Source organism: Zophobas morio, unplaced genomic scaffold, assembly GCF_036711695.1.
Source record: "Zophobas morio isolate AGI-343-1 ecotype UQ-CSIRO unplaced genomic scaffold, CSIRO_AGI_Zmor_V1 ptg000028l, whole genome shotgun sequence".
In the NCBI taxonomy this organism is placed as follows: domain Eukaryota; kingdom Metazoa; phylum Arthropoda; class Insecta; order Coleoptera; family Tenebrionidae; genus Zophobas; species Zophobas morio.
The window spans coordinates 4753356-4776773 of record NW_026972133.1 but is presented as its reverse complement, the minus strand read 5'-3'; the positions used below and the strand labels follow the sequence as shown (position 1 = coordinate 4776773).

The window sequence follows — 23418 nt, the reverse complement described above, 5'->3', positions numbered from 1 at the left end:
ATAATTCCTCTGCTCTCCACCAGATGAGGCACTTTTGCGCTCGCTAGTGACCTTCCTCACCGGTGTTCACCCCAGCTAAACAGAATTACAGTTTTCAACCCCTGCAAAGTTCGTCGGGTTCGTGCCTTCGCTACCGGTTTCTCCCTTCGTGGATCCACCCCAAACGGGGTTTTTGGCTTTCGCCACTAGGTGGCGCTTCCTATTCCAGCCTGGATTCACCTTCCTCATGACTACCTAATTTTTAATCGAATTATGTTTTTGGCATCCTGCTGCCGTACGTGCGGGATGTTTTCGACACGTCCCGCTTGATGGCTCCCCCCACCCCCCTAATTAATTTCCCGAGACGTCGATTTTCCTTAGGTTAACATGTTTGTGGGCTAATTAGCCCTCTCGAGCCGGAAACGCAACTTTGTTCGCACAGGTTTTTGATTCCTTTGAGCTTTGGGCGCGTTCCTTTTTTGCCTCGTGCATATTAATGACGAAAATTAGCTGCCGCAACGAGCGTCTTGGCGCCCGCCCCCGGACCGTCCTCACCGCCGCCGACGCCAATTCCCCGTTGACAGGTGAGATTTTGTTATTGTTTGGTGGCGATGCGTCGACCGGGGGATTAGAAACGACGTCTTCAGCGTGTATTCTCATGTGTCATGAATATGTAGTAGGGCGAACGGTGTTTATTATTATTCCCCATCATCCATAATGCTCCTGGGTTGAATCACGTGATTGTTGTTGATCATCCGGGGCTTTCGGGGTGTCTTCACCTTGAAGAGGACCGTGATTTATGTTGTGTCGAGTTTTGGGGGCGATTGACGGCGCTAAAGGGTCCGAGTTTCGTAAAATTAAAATTTACGGCGATCGAGGCCGGGGATTTTACGAGGGTCATTATTTCGAAGCACACTTTTAGTTTTTTCTAAAACGGCGTAATCCGGGCTATCTGAAGCCGCGCTACCTGCACTTACCTCGTCCATTCATCAAATAGGACCATTTTACGGTTATAACCGCTGTAAAAAAAGTCGGCAGCAACTTCCGGAGGTATTTTAATCCCGATATGAAATAAATCCGGCGGAAGTTCGGCCGTAAAAGAAAAGTCTTCGAAATTCCGGAGGATAACATTTCTCGACAATTACACCTCAAAAATCTATAGTCCTGTTTCTGGGGCAGGAGCGCTTAATATATGCGGGCCGGTGTCTCTTGCCCTTAAAAGCTGTCGCCGAACCCTTGCCTCCCGCGAGAGCAAATCCGTGTCGCAATCTCACATACACCTCCCCGAGTCCTGTACCTTCCAACTTTTGCCCGTGAATTTCGTCTCGATCGACCGATTGGACGTATCTCGATCGTAAAAAAGCCGAAAGGTCAACCTTCGCAATTAAACGAAGAATGTATAAAAATGGCGGGCTTGATTTCGGGCTCCGTTAACGCGTAATTTACTGCGTAATTGCTTAGTGGAAGAGGAGCGAAATGGGGAGGGAGAGAATGTCACGGATCAGAAGCTGCCCCACTTTTAAGTTTCACCAGAACAGTCCTTGCCGTCGTCGCCTCGGGGCTCGTGTTTTTATTTTTCGCAACGTTCAGATGTTAACTGCTTTTTGATTACTTTTAAACACGGTTAGGGGTGTTAATTTTCTTTGACGGCGGAAGAGGAGTGGACTCGATTTATTTAAAAGTGTCATTTGGGAAGTTGGATTTTTGTTTACGAACGGCTCTGACATTCGCAGGATTGTTTAATTTCGTTAAGGAACGATTTTAACTCGTAATTGGTGCCGCGACCAGTATGACAGTCCAAGGTCGCGGAAGAAGAGAAATCAAACGCTAGTCTGTTTCGAATACATTTATTTCTGACATCGAGATATAAGATTGTTTTATGTCTTAAAAAATTAATTTCTCGGTTATAACCTATTATTGCTGATTGCAACTGGCCGATTGTTACAAACTAACATCACATTTGTTCAGAAAGAGTCCTGGAACCCTTTGTCACGGACATATCCTCCGCAGGAATGTGTCCCAGTACAGAGATTGTCATTTTGTCATTGGTACCATACCGATACAGCTACAGAATAAACAACATCGAATGATATTTTACAACACATCTTTGGTTAAATCTGAAATCGGTAGTCCGGCTCGCAGCCTACTACACCTACTTCGAATAAGTACTTGAGAGAGATGAGGGAGACAACGAAGATGCAACAGTCAAAAAGTCTTTTCTCTAACAGTCGTGGTCGTCGTACGAATCGTCTCTTTCTCGGAAGTTCGTCGATGGCGTGCGCACGTACGAGGATTCCGTGGAGGCGGGCGTGAGCAGCGGCGTCCCCTGGAGACTTATGGCCAGAGGAAGGGCCGACGGGGTGCAGAGACTGGCGGCTCCGCGGTTCTCGTTGACCGACCTGTACCGCACCGGCCGCGACAGCCTGCAATCAAAATTAGCCCACTTGTCCGACTCGACTGCAGCCGAATACCTCTGACACCTGCACAACAGCAGCCTGATGAAGGCCGCCCGAAACGTCTTGTTGAAGACGGTGTAGATGATGGGGTTGATCGTCGAGCTGACGTAGCCCAGCCACAAGCAAACCACTTCGACGTGCTCCGGAACCTTGCAGTCCGGACAGGCGGCGAAGATGATGTTGAGGATGAAGAACGGCGCCCAGCAGAGGACGAACGTGAAGAACACCAACCCCAGGACTTTGGAGGCCTTCTGCTCGGTGGCGACGCTGTTGGCCGCCAGCGTCTTGCGCTTCACTCGCCCCGCCAGCAGTCTGCAACGGAACAGTTGGGCTTAATTAACGGAAACAAGCGTCGATTGTTGTTGCATCTACCTGCGCGCGTGAATTTAATCAGCCGTCGTTGTTGTACAGGGTCATTATAAAATATTGTAGTCAACTCACCTATGAAAAACAAATGAAATTTTTCTCGTGCCGCTAATCACCAAAATGATTTGAACTGTTTTGAAATGTCACGAACGTCCAAACAAATCTGTCAGATGTGTCAAAAATTGAAATGCCCGGTTCGCGGTTTAATTTCATTTTAAATAGGCACGAAAAGACGCCAGGCCAGAGCATTAAGGGTTGCAGTGTTATCGAGCATTTGTGAACGCCACTGCAATACATTTCAGTTTCAAAAATTGTAAATTGTCAGAAAAACGTTTAAGGGCTTTGTCATGAATTACACCTTGGAAAGTCGATTGGAGTTGAACAGAATAAATCATCTGGTCTGTTTTGCAAAGAAGCAATAATTTTTCAAATAATGAAATCCAAAAAGTGAGGTTAAGTTTGTCGAAACCAATGAACACGGTAATTATTTAAAAAATTACATTTTTATAGGTACCCTGAAGGTAAAAATTGTGAAAAATCACGTAATGGACAATGGCAGAGCAAGTCTTATCACAGTTAACGAACACTATGAGTACCTAATGAGTTTTTGCAGTAAATAATTTTGCCAAAGTTGTGAAAGTTCTGTTTGTAAATTGTAAGGAATCGTCAAAATATTGGTGCAGACATGGTTTGTGACCGGTGCTTTTCTCTTGAAAAAACACAACTGAAATCCTTGATCTTCATCCCTACAATAGGTGAAAACTGCTATGTCCAAACATTACCTTCAGCTTTGCAGTTTCTAGATATCTGAAACATGCCAGATCTGCATAACAGGAATGTCAAAGAGGTTCTACCCAAAACACGCCCACATGGCCATCCTAATATCAAGATTTTTCAAAATTTCTATAAGAAAAAAGATGAAAAAACCAATAAAATTTCAGGAGCATAGTGTTAAGAGTTCTGTAGCTGATTATGAGATCTCTTGAAACAACAGAATGTTTAATAAAGATTTTTAACTTCCCTAATAGTAAAATTACAATTATTACTAAACAGTAAGTTGAAGTAAGTTTTAAATTAAGAGAATGCAACTAACACCGAAAGAAAAATGAAAGTTATGAAAATAAAAAACTTTATTGCAGTACCTACATACACTTTCTACATCTAATTTTGTTTATTGGTCACATTCATTTACTTGAAAAAGTATCAGGCCTATGAATCGTCGTCTGCTAACCACACACCAACCTTCATTGCGTGTGATGGTGTTTCTTCAAAAGCGTGAGTATTTTCTATACACCAAATTCTGAAGTTCTGTCAGTTGACATAATAGCCTAACAGATGAAACCAGGCTTCATCAGAAAAGAACGACAAATCGAGAATCCCGTTATCGTCCATATCAGCTTGAAACCAACTACACTACCCAACGTGGCAAGGAAAATCAGCTGGTTGCAGCTCCTGAACCAACAAAATCTTGTATGGATGCATATGTAACTTCTCTTTTACGATTTTCTGACATGGGCTGTATGGTACTCCGGACAGTAAAGATTTTTGACAAAGCTTTATTCGGACTTTGTTCCATTCTCATCCTTAAATCTTCAACAACGTCTTCACTAACTTGAGGTCTCCCCGTCGGTTTTCACTTAGAAATGCTACCAGTGTCGTTAAATCTGGCCATAATTCGCCATATAGCGTCTTCAAAGATTCTTCATCAATGACAACAGAACATTTCACTAGATACTCGTTTTTAGACGCCTCCACAGAGTACACTCCATCCCCATCCCCATTTAACACCCCATTACGGTAATAGGCATGATGATTGCGCCAAAGAACTAAAAAAATCATTTGTAACACTGACCATAGTTATTCCTCTCTGTTCATTACCTGAGATTATTCCACAATGATCTGTAGTTTTGATAAAAACTGTTTTTTGAGACACTTATTAAAGTTCTAACAAAGCGGAAGACAGCAAAAATGAAAACAAGACAAGTCAATTAACGCACAAAGTGAGGGAAAACGTACCAGTACAAACGAAAAAATTATTGACATCTGACAGAATTTGATGAAGCGTTGAAACAGTGCAGCCGCTAATGTCAACTAATGTGGCGCTAAAAATAAAAATTCCAATATTAGTGTAATCCTTTCCACAAAACTGAAAAAGGCGGCACAAAATGTCACCAAAATCATGGCCTTCTTCGACTACAATATTTTATAATGACCCTGTATAATTCGACTTTGTGCCGGTAATTTGATCATTTCTGACGCGGTGAAGACGGAACGCGTTGGGTGGAAGCGAAGCTACGGTCCGAATCGAGATGTTTGTCGCGGAAATTTCGCGTCCATTAAGCAAACTTTCGGCAAATACCGTCGATAATGCATCCTGAATCCTGTCATCAAACGGCTGTTAATAGCGCTCTCTATTGCTGTAATCTGTGGATCCGCATCCGAGACGTTCATTAAGGGCCGCTCGACCCCTCAGCCGCCGTCGACGGAACTCGATGGAATGCATCCTTGCAATTTACGTAATTGGAGGCTCGGAGAGCATCCACTCGGCGATTTTGCGGTCGAAGGAAGAGGATGGTGACGCCAGCGAGAATTGTCTTTGACGAGCACGAACAAAAACGAATTTCGTCATTAATCGCGCGACGCAGGTTTTTTGCGTTTTGTTGTTAATTCGTAATCCCACGCCCAACAAAGTGAATACAAAATCCGGATTATCCATAAAAAGAAACAAAGTCGGCCCTTTTTTGTCTTCGGAGTTCGGAAAAGACACAAGCCGGCCGTATTAGCGTCAGCGAATCGTGTAACTGTCAAAAACTCCGAATGGCCCATTGTTAACTCGATTCGGGCGAATTATCGACACCCGCCAAGCAGCGCGGAAAAGATTTCACACTCGAACACGTCATCGTCAACACAACTTCTCCCGAGGTTTGTCTAAGGATAACGACGGACCCTCGGAACAGGGCGAACTTGCTACCGCAGAGATAAGCGGGATTTAAACCTCCGTTTTGGGGCGCGTTAATGCCTCTAGGAGCGGGTTTTGCAGGTGAGCCCCCAATTTCGAGGAGCGCGATCGAATATATGGCTTTTTACGGTTTTATTAAACGCGCCGCTTTGATCGGTGCAGCATGACGACGACAAGCCGCGGACGCTTCCCTAATCAGTCAACAACGAAACCGATTGTTTAGCGTACGCAACTGATTCGGTTCCGCTGGCTTATTTTTCGAAATTGGATTCAGTGGAACACGCTCTTTATCAAATCGACTAATTAGCTGCGACGTTAGAAGAAGCCGCTCGATCGAGCTTCGGCCTTATCGAAACTTTCCGCATGTGTTGGCCGTCACATATTTATGAAGGATGATGTGGCCTTACACGTTACTTACCTAAAATTCGACAAATTCGACGGCACGTTGTTCAGCTGGAGCTTGAGCGACCTGAGTTTGCAGTTCCTCGTCTCCCTGGCGATGTTCTCGGGGGTCTGCGTGCTCTGGTCCTTCCTGCTGCCCGGCACCGATCCGGCGTCGCTGCCCCCGTTGGCGTACGAGAGCTGCGTGTGCGACGTGCTTATCCTGATGTTGGCGGACCTGGCGGCGTACGACAGACACTCGTTAATCGCAAGGATTAGCGCAATTTCGGCGGCGGCGACGATAACGCAAGGAAAAAGAAAGCGTTCCCCGGATCGTCCTTTTATCAGACGCGGATTTATTGGCGCCGCGATAAAAGGACAGATGGCGAAAGCGTGTTTGTGGAACTTGTTAAATCAACCTGGACGAAAGTAGGAGCCCACCTCTCCCCGGAACCGGCGGTCCTCCACATCGGGGTGCGCTCCTTGGGCCCGAAGCGGCCCCCGAGCCGCCGGAACTGGTCGTTCTCGGGGTGGTCGGCGGCGAAGCGGGCCTTCTTCCGCAGGAGCTGGACGGTGAGGGCGTACGACACGACCATGATCACCATGGGGATGTAGAAGGCGACCAGCGAGCCGAAGACGAAGAAGGCGCGGTTGTTGATTTCGCACCACTCGGGCTTGGGCATGATGTTCTTGTTGTCGATTATGCCTGCGATGATCATACGTCAGTTTCTGTCATAGCGTGATTGAGTCGTTACCTAAGACGGTGATTGAGCTGGAGACGAGCATGGCGAGCAGCCAGGCTAGCGCGATCCGCACGACCACCGTCCGCGTGGTGGTGCTGTGCCTCGTCTTCAGAGGGTTCCTAATTCCTAGATAACGACCGAGACTGATGAAACACATGTGCATGATGGAAGCGGAACAGGCGAGGACGTCGCACGTGACGTATACGTTACACCAGACCACGCCGAACGGCCACTTACCTGCGAAGAAAACGATATTAAGATTTTTTGGGTGTGCGCCTCTCGGGTACGCAAGATTTATGGTTGCGGAGGAGAGCGCAGCTTGAATCTTAAGCGGGCGCGGACAATTGCATCGCGATTTGTTCCGGGATGCACGAATCCAAATAAACTCGCTCTAATTTAGTACGTGGCGAGTTTACGGCGGATGTTTTGGAAAATGGACGTTACGGCCAGTTTGCAGGTCGTTAACGCGCGAACATGCGGTGCGAACGCCGGTTTCAAAGCGACACGTAACGTCAAAAACATTTAACAGGAGCGTAAATCTGGATGAATCGCCATCGCAAAATTTTGTCATAAACATCGTAAATTTTTGTGTTTGGTTAATATTACTATTATTGTACGCATTAGGTTATTAATTACTTTGCACGTAGCAGCAGGTAGACGAGCCCCGTATCGCAGCTAATGTCCTTATTATGCTCTTAAATTAGGCGAAGACCCCGGACGCCGGGCTCGCAAAATTAGGTCACGCCGTTCTATCAATTTAAATTTATTGCAATTAATGCACCCTCACCCTGCCCGGTTAGCGTCGTCGACGAGAGTTTTTGTTTGAGCAAACAAGCACAACAAACAAAAACATAAAGATTTCACCCTCCGCTTAATGAATTTGACGAGGGCCCTCCTCACCTGCTTCGGTTCGAGTCCTACGTCTCAATTTTTGGCCGGCTTGCAACGATAGCGTTAGATTTATTGGGCTACCCCTTCCGCGTGACCTTTTTGTGCACAATGGCGTGTCGACGCGAGGAAAAATCCGAAACAACGCCTGCGATGGGGCGAGACTCTAGAGCGCGATAATTAACTGCACATCGGAGACGCGATAAAATCGGCGGCACACTCACTCGGAGACAATGTTTTAATTAATGAGGGAGCGGGACGTCGCAAAAACGGAGAAAAGAAGGAGCGTCGGCCCTCGGGCAATATGTACCTGTCCGCAGGCTCTGTTATCGGGCGGCTTCGGAAAGCTCGACACGAGTTAATAAAGGGAGTCGGTTCTCCCGCTCGCGAAACAAATGCACAATGGGGTCCCGAAACGAAATGAAACTATTCATCAGGGGAAGCGCCAAAAATTCCGGGCCCGAATACCTCTCACCTTGAACCGCGAACAGCTTGTTCGGAATTTCGAATTTATGTGGGCGAGCTTTGCGGAAGACAAATGCACCGAGCGCGCTTTTTCTGTCCCCGCGTGATTGATCTCCGTATCAAGGTTTACGTCGGTTTTACGTCCACTCGAAACGCTCCTATAAAAGTATAGGAGCGTTTCGAGAAATTTTTACATTTACGAACAGGGATATTCAAACTCCACGAGTCCATAAAACGATTTTAGCCGTCGTTAGTTGCAATTTTATAGACAAACAGAAAATAAAGGGGGCTTTCGGTTACGACGGCCGTATTGTCGAATGCGGATGATTTAAGCGTTCTCGGATGTTAAGTTCCCGTTTGCCAAAAATTTCCCTCGTTAAGTGGCTATACATAACTCGACCGAGCAAACGGAATTCATTTCCGTCCGATAAAAACAACAATAACTCGATAAACGAGCCCCGGTTTTCCGATTTTCTCACATTTCTCAATTTTTTGGTTCTAGGACCCCGGAGCAGTGCCCGAGTGTGGTGTCTCTTCTGGCGGAGAGCTACAACCCCCATGTTCGTTACGGAGCGGCGATGGCGCTAGGGATAGCCTGTGCGGGGACGGGGCTTCGTGAAGCCATCGCCCTGTTGGAACCCATGGTGATGTTCGACCCCGTCAATTTCGTGCGTCAGGGGGCTCTCATCGCTTCCGCGATGATTTTGATTCAACAGACGGAGCAGACGTGCCCTAAAGTCACTTTCTTCAGACAGACGTATTCACAAGTCATCTCCAACAAACACGAAGATGTGATGGCCAAGTTTGGGGCTATCTTGGCACAAGGGATTATTGACGCGGGTGGACGCAACGTTACTTTGTCGCTGCAGTCCAGAACCGGACACATGAACATGTTGGCCGTCGTGGGTGCGCTGGTTTTCACCCAGTATTGGTACTGGTTCCCGTTGTCGCACTGCTTGGCTTTAGCGTTCACCCCGACTTGCCTCATAGGTTTGAACGGGCAACTAAAGATGCCTAAGTTGGAATTGAAATCTAACGCGAAACCGAGTCTGTACGCCTATCCGCCGCCTCTAGAGGAGAAAAAGCGCGAAGAACGCGAAAAAGTCACGACGGCAGTATTAAGTATAGCGGCCAGACAGCGGCGACGGGACCACGACCGCAAGCACCGCGACGAAAAGATGGAAGTAGATGAAGACAAAGACGAAAAGAAAGGGGCGGAAGAGAAGAAGAGCGAAGAGGACAAGAAAAAGCCCGAAGAGAAGAAAACCGGGGACAAGAAAGACGAGAAAGAAGAGAAGAAGAAGGAACCAGAACCCACCTTCGAAATTCTTAATAACCCGGCTAGGGTGATGCGGCAACAACTCAAAGTCATCGCGTTGAACGACAACAGTCAGTACGTTCCTTTGAAGGACGCATCCATCGGAGGGATAGTCATGGTACGGAATTTGAAGCCCGGGGAAGAGGAAATCGTGGAGAACGTCGCAGGTGAGTATCGCATTGTGGGTGGACTTTCGATTGAAGGTAACGAGTGTCGTTGCTTGCAGCTTTCGGGCCAAAAGGGGACGACGAGAAGGAACCTGAGCCCCCAGAGCCATTCGAGTGGCTCGAAGACTAATTATCGTATCTCTATTCTGATTGTAATAGTTTAAATATGTGTATCGTAATGTTAATAAATTAAATTGAATGTGCGCTAGTTTTTGTCCGGTCGCAGACACAGAACTTCCACTTCACCGACTGTAGTTTTTAATGGTTGTCGAAAAAGTGCTCGAAAAAGTTGTAAACGATGAAAGCGTCTTGTATTGATTCGGCTGTGCATGAATGTGGAGGACCGAGCATTCAGAGCTCCGTGCCGATTTGAAATAACAAGTCGTTAATTATCCGCATCGATTTATGTAACGTTCCGCAATACGAAGAGCAGATAATCTGTAGAGAGGTAACTAGAGATGCCTTTGTAATTTGATACCGTAGGGATATCGGCGCGAACGCCTTCACGACCCTCATTACGTTTCGAGGTAATGCCGCCGGAATGAAACGTCGAATCATGGGGGCTCGCATCCATCTCGAAAACGGTAATTGGGGGAGCGATACGAGTCCGAAACGAGTTGACACCGATAAGACTACTTCATCCCGAATCAAATAAGTGACTTATGACATCCGTCCCGAAACTAGTCCAGGCGGACGTCACTGCTTTTCTCCTAACACTATTACTTCAATCTGCATATTAATCCGTGTTTTAGCTCGCCTTTAATAGGGTCGGGAGCGTGGTCACCGCAACCAATCAAATCAGAAATTGAATTCGCGTTGTTTTGAGGCTCAATCTCAGCTGCATAAAACCAAAAAGACGCCCGCCGCTTTAACGGATTTAACAATATTAAAGAGCTCTTTGAGTTATAAAATTGATTAAAACAATCATAAGTTCCCGACTAAAAGCGTCTAAATAAATTGCCTGGCATCGACAAAGGGATCCGGCCACTCGGCTCGCCTGGTTTTTATTTCTCGAGCGCAATAAGCTGTTATAAGAGGGTCTAGTTAAGTCCTAGAGCCCGAAGAAGCTGGTGTCCCGATTCGAAAGTCTCCATCTGGGCGACTGTAGTACAATCGCACGCAAATGTTTTGAGCCTATGGGCGGATCATTTTTGCCGGTCGTCACCGAAGGAGGCGGTCCAAATCGTCCAAGGGCAGAATTTGTAGGTAGGCTGAATTAGTTTTAATTTTATAAATACCCTATCTAAAATGTTCAGAATATGATGAGTCTATACTTGTGATTTACCATTCCATTAATATTTTTTGGATTTGTTTATACATACAGGGTGACTCAAAAAAAAATGACTGAGTCAATTTATTTTATTGAAGAAATCAAGAATTGCAAAACTGAATACTTTGAAATCTTGTCAATTAGTTAGAAAAAAAAACCTGTCCTGCTCTAATAACATCGAGAATATGCTCAAAATCCGACTAATATTAGGTCTAATTGTGCCGACCATAGTTATAAAATTCACATTAAAGTAAGTCACGGACATTTTTTGAAGTGTACTACAAGTCGAAGAGTACTTTCAAAGCCACGATCAAAATGTATTTGCTTATCTTCGCCAAAAAATGCATGACGTCATCGTAAAATTTGATATGATGAGTCTATACCTGCGATTTATTATTGCAGTAATATTTTTTAGATTTACTTATACAGCATATCTCAAAAAAAGCTCACTTCGATTTTCGATTTTTCGTTTTTTCGACCAACAGTTTCATCGAATTAGATTCTTCAGTTTCCATTTTTCTATCAACTTTTCGATTTTATTACTGTCTAATTTTGTGATTTTTCAAATTTGCGGTATTTTGATTTTTCGAGTTTTCAGTTTTTTCGTTTTTCGATTTTTTAATTTTTCGTTTTTTTGATTTTTCGATGTTTGGATTTTTTAATTTGCCATTCTTTCAATTTTCGATTTTTCGTCTTTCCATTTTTAGATTTTTTGATTTTTCTGTTCGTCAGTTTTTAGACTTTGCAATTTTTTTGCATTTTTCGATTATATTTTACTTTCCGATTTTTTTGATTTTTAAATTCTCGATTTTACGTTTTTAATTCTTCGATTTCCGATTTTTCAATTTTCCGGTTTTTTAATTCTTCTATTCTCGATTTTTCGATTTTCCATTATTCATAAAATTTTTCGATTTTTCGGTTGTTTTATTTTTCGACCTTCGATTTTTCAACTTTCGATTATTCGATTTTCCATTTTCTGATTTTACGATTTTTCGATTTTCGTTTTTCCGCTTTTGTGGTTTTTCGATTTTTCTGTTTGTTTCAGTTTTTATGGTTCTGCAATTTGCAGCTTTTAGATTTCAATTTTGTTACTTTCCGATTTTCCAGGTTTCGATTTTTTGATTTTTTTTTCGATCGTCGTTTTTTCGATTTTCATTTTTTAGATTTTTTGATTTTTCAATTTTTAGGCCTTGCAATTTTTTTACTTTTCGCTTTTTTGAGAATTTGTTTCATCGAATTTTCGATTTTTCGGTTTTTCCATTTTCCGATTTTCGATTTTTCGATTTTCCATGTTTAGATATTTTTCGATTTTTTTTTTATTTTTCGATTGTTCTGTTCGTCAGTTTTGAGACTTTGCAATTTTTACTTTTCCACTTTTCTATTATTTTAGTTTCGGATTATTCGATTTTTGAATTTTAGTTTTTTTTTTTCGATTTCCGATTTTTTAATTTTTCGATTTTTCGGTTTTTTAATTTGTTGATTCTCGATATTCCGATTTTCGATTTTTCGATTTTCCAATCTTCGATTTTTCTATTTCCAGTTTTCGATTTTCCACTTTTTGATTTTACGATTTTTCGATTTTTCTGTTCGTCAGTTTTTAGGCTTTGCAATTTGTTTACTTTTCGATTTTTCGATTACTTTACTTTCCAGTTTTTTGATTTTTGAATTGTCGACTTTTAGAGTTTTCAATATTATGAATTTTCGAATTTTCGGTTTTCCTATTTTTCGATTTTTGATTTTTCCATTTTTCGGTTTTTTGATTTTTCAATTCTCGATTTTTCAGTCTTGCAAATTTTCGATTTTTCAGATTTGTGAATTTCCAGTTTTTCGATCGACCTGCGTATTAAATTCATTGAATTTTCGATTTTCGGTTTTTCCATTTTTAGATTTTTGATTTTCCAGTTTTGCATTTTCAGATTTTCTGTTTTTCGCATATCTCATTTATCAAATTTTCGATTTTTCGGCTTTTCGATTTTTCGATATTTGATTTTCGAATTTTCGATTGTTCAGTTTTCCATTTTTCAGCTTCTAGACTTCAATTTTTTTACATTTCGATTTTTCAAATTTTCGAGTTTCAATTTTCAGATTTTTGATTTTTCGATTTTGTGGTTTTTCCATTTTCCGATTTTCGATTTTTCGATTTTCCATGTTTAGATATTTTTCGATTTTTTTTTATTTTTCGATTGTTCTGTTCGTCAGTTTTGAGACTTTGCAATTTTTACCTTTCCACTTTTCTATTATTTTAGTTTCGGATTATTCGATTTTTGAATTTTCGTTTTTTTTTCATTTTTCGATTTCCGATTTTTTAATTTTTCGATTTTTCGGTTTTTTAATTTGTCGATTCTCGATATTCCGATTTTCGATTTTTCGATTTTCCAATCTTCGATTTTTCTATTTCCAGTTTTCGATTTTCCACTTTTTGATTTTACGATTTTTCGATTTTTCTGTTCGTCAGTTTTTAGGCTTTGCAATTTGTTTACTTTTCGATTTTTCGATTATTTTACTTTCCAGTTTTTTGCTTTTTGATTTGTCGACTTTTAGAGTTTTCAATATTATGAATTTTCGAATTTTCGGTTTTCCTGTTTTTCGATTTTTGATTTTTCCATTTTTCGTTTTTTTGATTTTTCAATTCTCGGTTTTTCAGTCTTGCAAATTTTCGATTTTTCAGATTTGTGAATTTCCAGTTTTTCGATCGACCTACGTATTAAATTCATTGAATTTTCGATTTTCGGTTTTTCCATTTTTAGATTTTTGATTTTCCAGTTTTGCATTTTCAGATTTTCTGTTTTTCGCATATCTCGTTTATCAAATTTTCGATTTTTCGGCTTTTCGATTTTTCGATATTTGATTTTCGAATTTTCGATTGTTCAGTTTTCCATTTTTGAGCTTCTAGACTTCAATTTTTTTACATTTCGATTTTCCAAATTTTCGAGTTTCAATTTTCAGATTTTTGATTTTTCGATTTTCTTTTTAAATCTTTGAATTTTTCGGTTTTGATTTTTCGAATTTATGATTTTTAATTTTTCCATTTTTCGGTTTTTAGACTTCAATTTTGTTTCTTTTAAATTTTTCGATATTCTATTTTCCGCTTTTCAGAATTTTCGATTTTCAGTTTTCAGACTTTCGATGATTAGAATTTTGGATTTTTCAGTTTTACGATTTTTCGATTTGTAGAAAATTTGAGTAGTCGAATTTTCGATTTTTCAATTCATCGATTTTTCTATGTTCAATTTTTCAATTTAAATTTTGCGATTTTCAATTTGTCCATTGTCGATTTTTAGAATTTTCGGTTTTTCAATCTTTCCATTCTCAACTATTAGACTTCAATTTTGTTACTTTTCGATTTTCCAATTTGCAGAATTTTCAAGTTTTTATTCAGATTTTCCATTTTCCACTTTTTCGATTTTAGATTTTTCGAATTTTTGTTTTTCCAATTTTTTGCTTTTTCGATTTTTCTGTTCGTTTCAGTTTTTAGGCTTTGCAATTTTTTTTACTTTATATATTTTGATTATTTTAATTTCCGATTTTTTTTATTTTTGTTTTTGATTTTTTTAATTTTCAATATTACAAATTTTTGACTTTTTGATTTTTTGGTTTTCCCGTTTTTCAATTTTCGATTTTTCGATTTTTGAGGTTTGTGAATTTCCACTTTTCGATCGACCTAAGTATTTGATTCATTGAGTTTTCGATTTTTTGATTAGCCATTTTTCGATTTTCGATTTTTACGGTTTGTATTTTTCGATTTTCTGTTTTTTGCATATTTGATTAATCAAATTTTTGAAAAAGTTACCATGCTTACAAAAACTTCAAAACATCTACAATATTTCAAAGTATTCAGTTTTGCTATTCTTGATTTCTTCAATAAAATAAATTGACTCAGTCATTAACTTTTTTGAGACACCCTGTATAACCAAATCTAAAAAATATGAATGCAGTGATAAATCACAAGTATAAAACTCATCATATTTTATACATTTAAGATAGGATTTATTCTGCAAAATTTTGACGTCATAAATTTTTTAGAGGGGATAAGCAAATATATTTTAATTAAAAATGTATCATGTTTATCATGATTTTAAAACATCTGCAAGATTTCAAAGTATTCGATTTTGCAAATTCAAAATTAAATTGCAAAATATTGTTTTATAATTTTGATTTTTTTTCCAAAAATCTGGACGTTTTGGATAAAAACTCAACACGGAGTCATAAACTACATGTGTAGGACTATGTTACAGTATACAATTTAAAACCCATTTACTATGGATAAATTTGAAGTGACGTCATCACATTATTGGTGGGGATGATTAGACAAATTTAATAATTTTGCGACATTTATGAAAAAAATATCAGTTAACAAAAATGGCACGAAAGTGACCATTATTTTATGGGAACAACTACCTGCTAAATCTTCTCCGACAAATTCTAGAGAACTGGTGTGAGCCATAAATATTTCTTACCAAATGTATATATAACTACTGTCCGTCCCGTTATTGTCAATAAAATTTTATAGGTTGAAATGTGAATTTCGTTGTAGTTTGAGCCTACCTACAAATTCTGCCCTTGAAGGATTTGGACCGCCTTCTTCGATGAGGGCAGGCAAAAACGATCCGCCCATAGGCTCAAAACATTTGCGTGCGATTGTACCTGAGCGCGGCCGACTGTACGAAATGGGAGATCTCACCACAATGCGGCAAATTAGAAGAGGGTTAGATGGAGAGATGCAAAGAAGGTTGAATAGTCGGATCTAGGCTGACGTCTGGAAATGGAGCGCCTTCGGCGTTTTCTTTGATTCCTAAGCCCGCTACTCTGTCATAATAAAGAAAATTAATCAGACGGGGTAACCTGCGGGAGCAAACAAGCCCGAAATCCGTTTACGGCGCCAGGGAATTTTTATTGTTTCCGTCGCAAACATGGAATCAAACGGCGAATTAAAATTCATCGTGTCCACAAATCTTTGACTCGGATAATCAAAATTTGCATGCGTTCCTCTCGAGTTGGTGCGGTTTGCTGCAAATTGAAAACTGAAAATAACCCTCTGCTTTCTTGGGCGTTATTTACACGACGGGGGGCCACTTTGCGACCTTAAGACTCCCTGCGTGATTTGCAAACAAATTAGTTCGCCGCACGTATCAGGAATTCGGAGGACTAACGGGAATATGCAAAACATGATTACAGCGCCGACGAGTTCAATTATACAGGGTGAATGAAAAGTCCATTCGTATCTGTATCACTCCATCTAAATGAACACGTTTTTGCATGCGAGGACACGCTCGCCCACCGGCCCGAGTGTCTGGTCGTCGCAGATTATATTATGGTGTTCGAAAACGACGAAAGCTGATTTCGCGATCCTCCGAATCGGAAAATTATCGCCGCGGTCAAAACAAGCAACTAGAGCCGTAAACGGCCTACTTACTACTTGATGGACTCGTTTCTTTAGAAAATAGAGGTTAGAAAGGGGCGACTTTGCATTTCCACTCAGCTCTCATTCGATTTCGGTAAGTGGGTTAGACCTCGGCATGGGCGGGCCGATCCGACACGCATTTTTATTTCAACTGAATTTTTTTCGATTTTTCGAATAACGTTCTCCCTAAAAATAGGAAATGCAATAAGCTCGCCGTCGCCTCATTCCGCGCCGCCTAATATACTTCGGTTTATCGTGTTTCCGCAGAGAATTAGTCTTCCTCTCGTAGACTTTTTATTTTTCTCTTTTTCTAAATAAACGCGACGACTCGTCGAGGTAATTTGCAGCCGCCACTCATAGCGGAACCAAATTATTTAATATTTGTTGCTGTGGCGGCGTTCGGATTAAAATTTTAAAAAGGTTGCGTCGCGCGGACGGTTTTTAAATCTAATCCGGCGTAATCCGGTCTTTGATCGAAGCTAAAAACGGGAACAAATGAGCAACAAGGTGGGGTAATAATCCGAACTAGTCTGGATCCTACCGACTGCGCCATTCGCACGACCCAAAACGAACAAACTAGCGCCATTGTCGGACTGGTTGGTATTTTCGTCATGTGCGTTATTGGATCGAGCCAATAGAGCAGTAAAATAAATAAAAAGTGCGCGGCGAGTGATTCCGGCGCTCATCGGAAGCACCCAGAGTACATCTTTTTTGCGGACCCGAATTGACCAATAAAAGACGCCAATTAGGGTGACCGCACGACACTAAAACCATTGTTAAAACCTTCCATCATAATTACGGGCGGGTCGGTGCCGCGTGATACGATTTAAAGACGCTTGTTGACGTTAACCTAAGCGCCTTACAAGTTGGGTGAAAAAGTCGCCAGGTCTTAATACCAACCTAAACATTAAAATCCGGCGAAATTTGAAATTCAAATCGAACCGTTTGCGAACACATCGTGACAGTTGTAGGTCGGGGGTAGGCCCGCAAACCAAACAATCTGAAGATATACGAGCCCTGTTTATGTCAAACGACGCGAATTTACCACCCGTCATGAAATATGTATTCAAAAACGGTGACAAGATTTAGGGGGGCCCCCGTACAAAGAAGGAACCCCCGGTGCTAATTTATGTCGCTGAATTAATAAAACCCCTTTGAATAAAATATCTTCTCGGTTCGGATTAATTGGATTATTCGATGACCCGGGAGCTCTTAAGCACGTGGAGGGCCCCTGTCGTATAAAATAATCGGATTCATTTGCAGCGCCTCGGATTGTTCGGATTGCTAATAACTGATTTAGCATAATCGAATCGGATTGGCGAAACGACTAAGAAAAATTGGTCTAAAGAGTTTAGACAGTACTTCCCTCGCTGTCGGAAACTTGACGACTACATGCCTATTGTGTTTTTTTTTCTCATTACATTTTTGTAGTGGGAATTTAAAAAAAAATTGCGATGACGTCATCAACATTTTTGCAAGGACACGTATATCAGTTGGGATAGATGTAGTGTAATACTAAGAATAAAATTATTATATTCTCAAATTTTCGAGAAAATGAATTGGGTCGTTTTGAATATTGATTTGTAATAATCAATAAAATAACGAAACAATTTACTCACGTATACGTATCAGAGGCAACTGAAAATCGTGTATGTATAAACATTCTTAATTTAAGATGACAGGCGTAACAGCATACGTGAGAGTCAAACAGAGAAACTGTAAACAAAACGACCATCGGTTTTATTGCTTCGACTTCCGCTTATTATATAAAACATTGGGTTTTATTTTAATTCTTGACGGTGAAATTCACAATTGGTTGATTATAAACATGTCTATTTCACATTCGCGGAACCAAGTGAACGTATAAAACAAATGCAGGTCTGTAATGTTAAAGTCGATGTAAATAAGCGTGCTACCCTTATGTTTCAACCGAGTTTTTCCTTTAACAAATTTTGTGTCTACCAAATTGGGTTGGTTGGGGTGTAATACTAATAATAAGTGTTGCCTTTAATTTAATCAATAAAATAAATTGACTTCATTAATTTTTTTGAACCACCTCTTAAGAAAATCTAAAAAATATGAATGGAATGATAAATCACAAGTACAAACTCATCATATTTTTTGCATTTTAGATAGGATTTATTCAGCAAAATTTAAGGGTGACGTCATCAATTTTTTTAGGAGGGATGAACAAATACATTTTGAACAAAAGTTTACCATGCTTATAATAGCTTTAAAATATTCCCAAGATTTCAAAGCATTCGGTTTTGTAATTCCTGATTAAATCGATAAAATAAATTCACGCCTTCATTAATTTTTTTGAGTCACCCTGCATATGCAAATCCAAAAATATGAATGGAATGATAAATCACAAGTACAGACTCATCATATTTTGTACATTTTAGATACGATTTATTCGGCAAACTTTTGAGCTGACGTCATCAGTTTTTTGTAGAAGATAACCAAATATATTTTGACTAAAAATTTATTATGCTCTTTATAACCTTAAAACATCTGCAAGATTTCAAAGCATTCGGTTTTGTAGTTCCTGATTAAATCAATAAAATAAATTTACGCATTCATTAATTTTTTTGAGTCACCCTGTATATGCAAATCGAAAAAATTTGAATGGAATGATAAATCACAAGAAGAGACTCACCATATTTTGTACATTTTAGATAGGATTTATTCAGCAAAATTTTGTGGTGACGTCATAAATTTTTTAGGGGGGACGACCAAATACGTTTTGATCAAAAATTTACCATGCTTATGATAATTTTAAAATATCTTCAAGATTTCGAAGCATTCGGTTTTGTAGTTCCTGAGTAAATCAGTAAAATAAATTTACGGTTTCATTTATTTTCTTGAATCACCCTGTATATGCAAATCCAAAAAATATGAATGGAGTGATAGATCACAAGTACAGACTGATCATATTTTGTACATTTTAGATATGATTTATTCGGCAAATTTTCGAGCTGACGTCATCAAGTTTTTGGAGGGGATAAGCAAATATATTTTGACTAAACATTTATTATGCTCTTTATAACCTTAAAACATCTGCAAGGGAAACGATTATCTGGCTGAGATCGTTTTTATGTGATAGATGGCAACAGGTAAGGTTAGGCAATTTTCTATCTGAGCCTTTTCAAGTAACGTCAGGAGTGCCACAAGGTTCGCACTGTGGTCCCCTTTTGTTTTTGTTATTTATAAATGACCTATCGCAAGTACGAACCCTAACAACTAAATATTGGGACACCAAAAAATTTTTATAAAAAAATCACCAAACTTTTTAACAAAAATGTAATTTATTTTAGATAATTAAAATTTTAAAATTAATTCGTTTTGCAAAACTGTTAATGTTTACAGCACAACAAAAACTGATTTCTAACTCAAACAGTGACATAAAACTCTAAAACAACATAACATTTTGTGACACATAAATATTGGGACACAGCAAATTCAGTAACTGGTCATATCTCCGTTTGCCTTAATAACTGCAGGAATTCTTGCCATCATACTTTCAACTAATTTTCTACAATACACAGGAGTTGTTACCGTGTCCTACACTCGCTTAATTTCCCGTTGAAAATTGACAATCGCTTGTGATGGATGATTTCCTAAATATTTTTTTATTTCACGCCATACCGTCTCTACTAGATTAGGATCTGGGCTATTCGATGATCAGGGCAAACATTTATATTATTATTCTTTGTAATGAGTGTTGTAGGTGTGTAACTTGAAGCATCATCCTGTTGAAAAATATAAATATCAACAGGATAGACTGCTTCAGTAGTTGTTAATATTTTTTTACAAAGTCACTTGATATTTGTTTGAATTTGTAATTTCCCTTCCATGAACGTTGTTAACTGGTCTTTAAATTCCGTTAATAGACATGCACGCCCAAACCATTTTTCCGCTTGCAAACTTGACTCTTTGTTTGAGATAATCCATATTAAAATTCCTTTTTTATTTCAATAACTCTTTTTCGACTATTATCTCACCCAGACATCAAATTTGGACTCAGCGTTATATATTACTTTTCTCCAATTTTTATTTTGGTCATATTAACCGATTTTTCTTGTGGGCAGTTTTTAATTGTGGTTTTACTTTAGCCTAAAATAATATAAATAAATAATAAATTCCATCAAAGATAGCTTTATTTACGATTTACAATGTAAAAACCAAGGCCTGATTTGTGTATGCATTCGCGACAATATTGTCTTAAAAAATTCAGTTGGTTATCGCTATTCCAGCAAGTAGCAATTTCTCTTGAAGTAGTCCGTCGTCCACTTTTATAAATTTTCATCAGTTGTCGTTGATCACGCGGCTTCACAAGTGGTAGCCTACCGGGAATTTTACCTTTTATTCCGATGGTACCTCTGTCTGCGTAATATTTTACGACATTTACCATCGACGACTAAGTTATTTGGAACAAATCTTCACTTTTTCTTAGCGATTTTCCCTTGACGTACTGAGAAATTATTATTTTCAGAACTTTTACTAAAATTAGCCCGCCGCTAACTATTTTTTTCTAAATAAAACCAACACTAGCATGAAATGCTACGATCCCTATAATAATGGCAGCATTTACTAGCTACTACGTTTGTATTTCGATGGTATACTTAGCAAATTTTCTCGGGTGTCCCAACATTTAAATGTCAGCAAAAATTGCACATTTTTTAGTTAGGTGACAATTTTTGCGCTCTAAGAAAATTTATTAAATTGCAAAATACCTCACTCCCTGCCAAAATAGATGCCCATGCAAAATTTGCATTTAGTCCAAACGAATTGAATGATATAAAAAATATCTACCGGATTTTTTTGAGAATTTGTCTGTGTCCCAATATTTAGTTGTTAGGGCTCGTATTTCATCATTGTAATTTTCTATTTTTTGCTGACGATTTAAAACTTTTTAGTTGCATTAGATCTATTCAAGACACATTTCTTGTTCAATCTGATTTGGATGCATTTTGTTCATGGTGTACACGTGATGAATTGCATTTAAATACTACCAAATGCCATTCTATTTCATTTTGTAATAAGAAGACTATAATACATTTTGATTATGTACTGGATAAAACTGTTATCGATCATGTTAATGAAGTTAAAGATCTTGGTGTATTATTTGACTCGTCATTATCTTTCAAGAATCATTACCTTACTATTATAACCAAAGCTTTCAAACTGTGGGGATTTTTATGGAGAAACTGTAAAGATTTATCTCCTGCTGTATTGAAGATCCTCTATTGCTCTTTAGTTCGACCTCATTTAGAATATGCTTCATCCGTTTGGTATCCAATATACGATGTCGATGCTGCTGCTCTCGAAAAAGTCCAAAAAAAGTTTTTAAGATGTATGGAGTTTAAACTTGGACATCAACATCAGAAAGGAGAATACTCAAATATTCTTACTTTCCTCAACATGCAAACTTTACATACACGTAGACTAACTAGTGATTTAATATTTCTTCATGGGGTCATCAATAGTTCCATTGATAATAGCGCCATTCTGGAGAAATTATCCTTCCTTATTAGCCCTCCGGAAATTAGAAACACCAGAAGCAAGCAAATTTTTAGAATTAGTTCGTTCGCCACAAATTTAGCTCGTAATCACCCCTTGAGGAGAATGATGTTAGTTGTAAATGATCTTTGTAAGCATGAAACATTTAATTTATTTGATAGTTCTAAACAAGTGTTTAAGAAGAATTTAAGATTAATTTTGAAATAGTAAAGTTTTTAATTTAGTATTTTCTAATGGATATATTAATTATAAGTGTTAAATAAAAATTATTATTATTTTTGTATTATGCTTGTGCCATTATGTATATTTTGTAAATGGATTTCCGTTAATAAATTATTATTATTATTATTATTATTATTATTATTATTATTATTAAGATGTGAGAGCATTTTGTAGTTCCCGATTAAATCAATAAAATATATTTACGCATTCATTAATTTTTTTGAGTCACTCTGTATATGCAAATCCAAAAAATATGAATGGAGTGATAAATGACAAGTACAGGCTCATCATATTTTGTACATTTTAGATATGATTTATTCGGCAAACTTTCGAACTGACGTCATCAAGTTTTTGGAGGGGATAAGCAAATATATTTTGACTAAACATTTATTATGCTCTTTATGACCTTAAAACATCTGCAAGATTTCAGAGCATTCGGTTTTGTAGTTCCTGATTAAATCAATAAAATATATTTACGCATTCATTAATTTTTTTGAGTCACCCTGTATATGCAAATCCAAAAAATATGAATGGAGTGATAGATCACAAGTACAGACTCATCATATTTTGTACATTTTAGATATGATTTATTCCACAAACTTTTGAGCTGACGTCATCAAGTTTTTGGAGGGGATAAGCAAATATTTTTTGACTAAAGATTTATGATGCTCTTTATAGCCTTAAAACATCTGCAACATTTCAAAGCATTCTGGTTAGCAGATTAAAAATTAAATTTCAAAATGTTGTTTTATAATTTTGATTTTTTTTCCAAAAATCTGGACGTTTCGGGTGAAAAGTCGATTCAGAGTTGTAAACTACATGTGTAGGACTATGTTATTTTATACAATTGAAAACCCATTTACTATGTACAATTTTGAAGTGACGTCATCGCATTAGTGGTGGGGATGATTAGACAAATTTTGGTTAGCGTTTTACCATCTACATGATATTCTTAATATAAGTACAAAATTTCACAACAATCGGTCGAGTACTTTCGGAGAATATCTGTCTAATAAAAATCCGGGGGCAGACGGACAGACGGACAGACGGACGGACAGACGGACAGACAGACGGAAATGGGAGACCTATTTCTTCGTCTTCTAGGGGTCATGAAAGATCGAGAAAACGTAAAAGTAGAGAGTCGGCCGACGGACTCGATTACAATACTTCCTTTGCTTACGCTCGGGAAGTAAAAATCCGGGGTGTAATTCACACACACTCCTGATTAACCCCGCAAATGTCGGAATAACCGCGTTACGGGGGAAAGGTCCGTGCTAAAT

General features: G+C 38.9%; 2 protein-coding genes and 1 long non-coding RNA gene across 6 annotated transcripts in view; 2 read left to right on the top strand and 1 right to left on the bottom strand.

The window, feature by feature from the left end:
- Positions 1-9925, top strand: part of LOC135137154 (26S proteasome non-ATPase regulatory subunit 1) — a 113510-nt gene extending 103585 nt beyond the window's left edge. The window contains exons 10-11 of the mRNA XM_064066742.1: positions 8740-9722; positions 9782-9925. Of these exons, the coding sequence (XP_063922812.1) occupies positions 8740-9722; positions 9782-9852 (1054 nt within the window). The 3' untranslated portion in view covers positions 9853-9925. The remainder of the gene's footprint in view (positions 1-8739; positions 9723-9781) is intronic.
- The window catches only part of 5-ht2a (5-hydroxytryptamine (serotonin) receptor 2A), a 133653-nt gene continuing 112047 nt past the window's right edge, over positions 1813-23418 (bottom strand). For 3 of the 4 annotated variants that reach the window (XM_064066745.1, XM_064066744.1, XM_064066743.1), the window contains 5 exons: positions 6897-7121; positions 6583-6847; positions 6179-6379; positions 2451-2747; positions 1813-2402 (listed from right to left, as the gene is read on the bottom strand). In XM_064066745.1, the coding sequence (XP_063922815.1) occupies positions 2201-2402; positions 2451-2747; positions 6179-6379; positions 6583-6847; positions 6897-7121 (1190 nt within the window). In that variant the 3' untranslated portion in view covers positions 1813-2200. The remainder of the gene's footprint in view (positions 2403-2450; positions 2748-6178; positions 6380-6582; positions 6848-6896; positions 7122-23418) is intronic. The other variant, XM_064066746.1, reaches the window with a different exon arrangement.
- Positions 3940-4355, top strand: LOC135137157 (uncharacterized). The gene is made up of 2 exons (XR_010281776.1): positions 3940-4076; positions 4129-4355. It is a non-coding gene; the product is annotated as an uncharacterized LOC135137157 (long non-coding RNA).